General features: G+C 43.1%; 1 protein-coding gene across 1 annotated transcript in view; it reads right to left on the minus strand.

Annotated features, from left to right (window-relative positions):
* Nucleotides 1–721: 721 nt before the first annotated feature.
* The window catches only part of RASGEF1B (RasGEF domain family, member 1B), a 38,457-nt gene continuing 35,593 nt past the window's right edge, over nt 722–3,585 (minus strand). Inside the window, exon 14 of the mRNA XM_010845911.1 lies at nt 722–2,131. Within this exon, the coding sequence (XP_010844213.1) occupies nt 2,107–2,131 (25 nt within the window). The 3' untranslated portion in view covers nt 722–2,106. The remainder of the gene's footprint in view (nt 2,132–3,585) is intronic.

The following is a 3,585-nucleotide window of genomic DNA, read 5'->3' on the forward strand; positions in this document are numbered from 1 at the left end:
TGTAGGGCACCCTGCTGCTCTTCAGATTCTAGGCCCAGCAACATCAGCATGCCCCGCACCCTACCCAGACCTACAGAATCCACACCTGCAAGTCAACAACATCCCCGTGTTCCTCGAAAGCTTGAAGGTTACACTGAAGTCTGAGAAAGCTGGACAATGTGATTTCCAGCCTGGGCTCTAAAATTAGAAGGTTTAGGTTAAGTCTTTGTGTCTCTCATTAGCTACATGGCCTTGAACGAATCATCATCATTATTGATGCACCTATTTCCACACCTAAAAGCGTGGGGATGATGATCCATGCCAAACATTCAGACGTGTCTGGCAAGTGATGCTTATTAAAAGATGGCTCAGTGGTAAGGAATCTAGCTTCCATGAAGGAGACCCAGGTTCAGTCCCTGGCTGGGGAAGGTCCCCTGGAGAAGGCAATGGCTACCCACTCCACTATTTCTGCCTGGAGAATCCCACGGGCCGAGGAGCCTGCTGGGCTACAGTCCATGGGGTTCGCAAAAAGTGGGACACAACTGAGCAACCACCACTTTCATGTTTTCAAGAATGGGTTCAAGGAAGTCAGGAGCCACACACATACTTCTAAAGGCCACTTCCCCAAGGACAAGCCACATTTCCAGCCAGTCCCTTGAGTCGAATGACTGAGACTCCAGTCCCCCACCGCCCCCACCTCCCCATCAATTCCATCCAGTAAAGAAACGAAAGGCATCACAACTCCAGGCCGCAGAGTGTCAAATATATTGATGGTTGTAAAGGGACAGCTTAGAGACATTTTCGGTCTGCTGAGATGGCGTGCAGTATACAGACATGCTCTGTTTTTCTGAAACCATGTCATTAAGTTTTCAAATACATCTCTGTTTTGAACATGATGTCTTGTTTTTTTTCATTAGCACAGTTTACTACTCTACAGATTCTCCTAGAGTAAATAAATATAATGACTGTTTGCAGAGCAACTACGGATTTGTTTAGATGTTTAACAAGGTGAACTATTTCACAATTAGATTGACCTCTTGAGTTAACAGCAAGATGTTTTTCATTTGTTCACTGCTCTAGTGGGTAGGGAGCGGGGGGTAACTTTACCAATTTGTTTTCTGTTCACATGTTCAGTTGCCAACAGATTCCAAAAGGTAATGAAAAATAACAGACTGTTAAAAAATTAAATTGTAATTAGACCATGGGGTTTTTTTTCCCCCCAAGGCCCTTACAGTCAGATAATTCAAATTTACAAGAGGAAAAAATAATACACATCATGGAAAACTAAGTAACAAAAAAAGACTACTAAAAAATACATCCGTAGAACACAGTGGTCAGTTGTAAACAGCTCAGGAGGGCAAAGAAAACAGACAGTCCTTCTAGAAAGTTACACAGTCCAATGACAAACTCTGCCTTTTTTTTTCTAGTGGCTATTTTCCTACCACAGTGTTGAGCTTCATTATTATATTAAATAACTTATATGGGTAAAAAGGAGTTTGCTAACCAGCAGCCAACTCAAAACCTTATAGGAAAAGGGAAGAGGGGAATTCACAACACAGCCCAAGCTCAGGGAAGCTAAGTCCGAGGCTGGCTTCCAGCCAGCCTGATCCCTCTGGGGCAATGCCACTGAGCTGCAGTTTGGGATCTAAAAGGAAGGCTTGCTTCCCCTCCCTTCTCTCCCTTTTTCTTTTAAGTTAACAAAGAAACATGGGCTTCCTAAGAGCCAGCCCTCAGCTGGGCAAGTCCCATTAGCAGCAAAAGTCGAACCAAATTAAAAAACACACAAAAAAACAAAAACACACACATACACACACAAAAGAAAGCTCCATCCAGGTGCAGAGCTGTGATTCACATGGAAATTCCAGGAGATGAATCATTGCAGAGCTGGGACCCTTAGAGGATTCTTTCTCAAGTGTCCTCAGTGAACATTTCAGTCTCATAGAATCTGAGGCAATCTGTCAGCTGCAGGGAGCAAGGTCCCCATCTGCTCTTGAGGGAGCGTGCTTGCAGGGACTTCATGATTTTTTTGGTAGCACAAGATTCCCGAACACAAAGGCCAGCCCCTCGATGATCTACGTGATGCAGCGGCGGCGGCGGCGGCAACAGCAGCAATCAGCAGCCCGTGTGTTAAACTCTGCCCAGGAGGCTGGATCTGAGGAATGAAGAAGACACGATCAGAAGGGAGGCGGCAGATGATCTGAAGGAGGATGAGAATCCTCACGTAACACCAGTCTTGTCTTTCCCATATTTGAAGCTCGATTTTAAATAGTTTACAGTAAGTCAGACGAATATCATGTGATATTACGTGTGTGAGGAACCTAAAAAAATGACGCAAGCGAACTGATGGACAAAACAGAAACGGACTCACAGACAGAAAACAAAGCAGGATTACCAAAGGGGAAAGCAGGGGGAGGGATAGAAATTTTAGAGTAACATATACACAGTGTCCATGCATGCTAAGTCGCTAATCCTCTGGGATTTGCTATACTCAAGTCTGGGAATTTCTCCACATCTCTAAAGTAATAAAAGTATATAGGGCAAGATAGAAATTCTATATTAATAATTAACTTCTGACTGTTTTCCAGCTTTACTGAGATATGTGTGTGCTAAGTTGCCTCAGTAATGTCTGACTCTGTGACCCTCTGGACTATAGCCCATCAGGCTCCTCTGTCCATGGGGTTTCTCAGGCAAGAATACTGGAGTGGGTTGCCATTTCCTTCTCCAGGGGATCTTCCTGACCCAGGGATCGAACTCACATCTCCTGCATTGCAGGCAGATTCTTTACCTCTAAGTCACAGGGAAGCCAACAAATACACACTACTATATATAAAATAAACAACAAAGACCTATACTCAATATTTTGTAATAACCTATAAAAAATCTGAAAAATTATGTGTGTATATATATATATGTGTGTGTGTGTGTGTGTACACATATATAAAATTGAATCGCTTTGCTATACATCAAAAACTAATGCAATATTGTAAATCAACTATAATAAAAAATAATTTTAAATAAATTTTTAAAAAAGGACAGAAAAATATTAAGCACTGAAGTCTTTCAGATTTTCTGGGAGAACTGCTAGTTCAGGTAGGTACATCATTTGAGAATCTGTTGTTGCTGTTCAGCTGCTAAGTAGTGTCCAACCCTTTAAGACCCCGTGGCCTGCAGTGTGTTAGGCTCCCCTATCCTTCCCTATCTCCTGGAGTTTGCTCAAACTCATGTCTTTTGAGTGATGCTATCCAACTACCTCATTCTCTGTCATCCCCTTCTCCTCCCTGCCCTCAATCTTTCCCAGCATCAGGGTCTTTTCCAATGAGTCAGCTCTTCGTATCAGGTGGACAAAGTACTGGTGCTTCAGGTTCAGCATCAGTCCTTCCAATGAATATTCAGCACTGGTTTCCTTTAGGATGGACTGGTTGGATCTGCTTGCAGTCCAAGGGACTCTCAAGAGTCTTCTCCAGAACCACAATTCAAAAGCATCAATTCTTCAGCACTCAGCCTTCTTAATGGTCCAGCTCTCACATCCATACATGACTACTGGAAAAACCAGAGCTTTGACTATATGGACCTTTGTTGGCAAAGTGATGTCTCTGCTTTTAATGA

The sequence above is a fragment of the Bison bison genome, unplaced genomic scaffold (assembly GCF_000754665.1).
Source record: "Bison bison bison isolate TAMUID 2011002044 unplaced genomic scaffold, Bison_UMD1.0 scf7180017864228, whole genome shotgun sequence".
In the NCBI taxonomy this organism is placed as follows: Eukaryota; Metazoa; Chordata; class Mammalia; order Artiodactyla; family Bovidae; genus Bison; species Bison bison.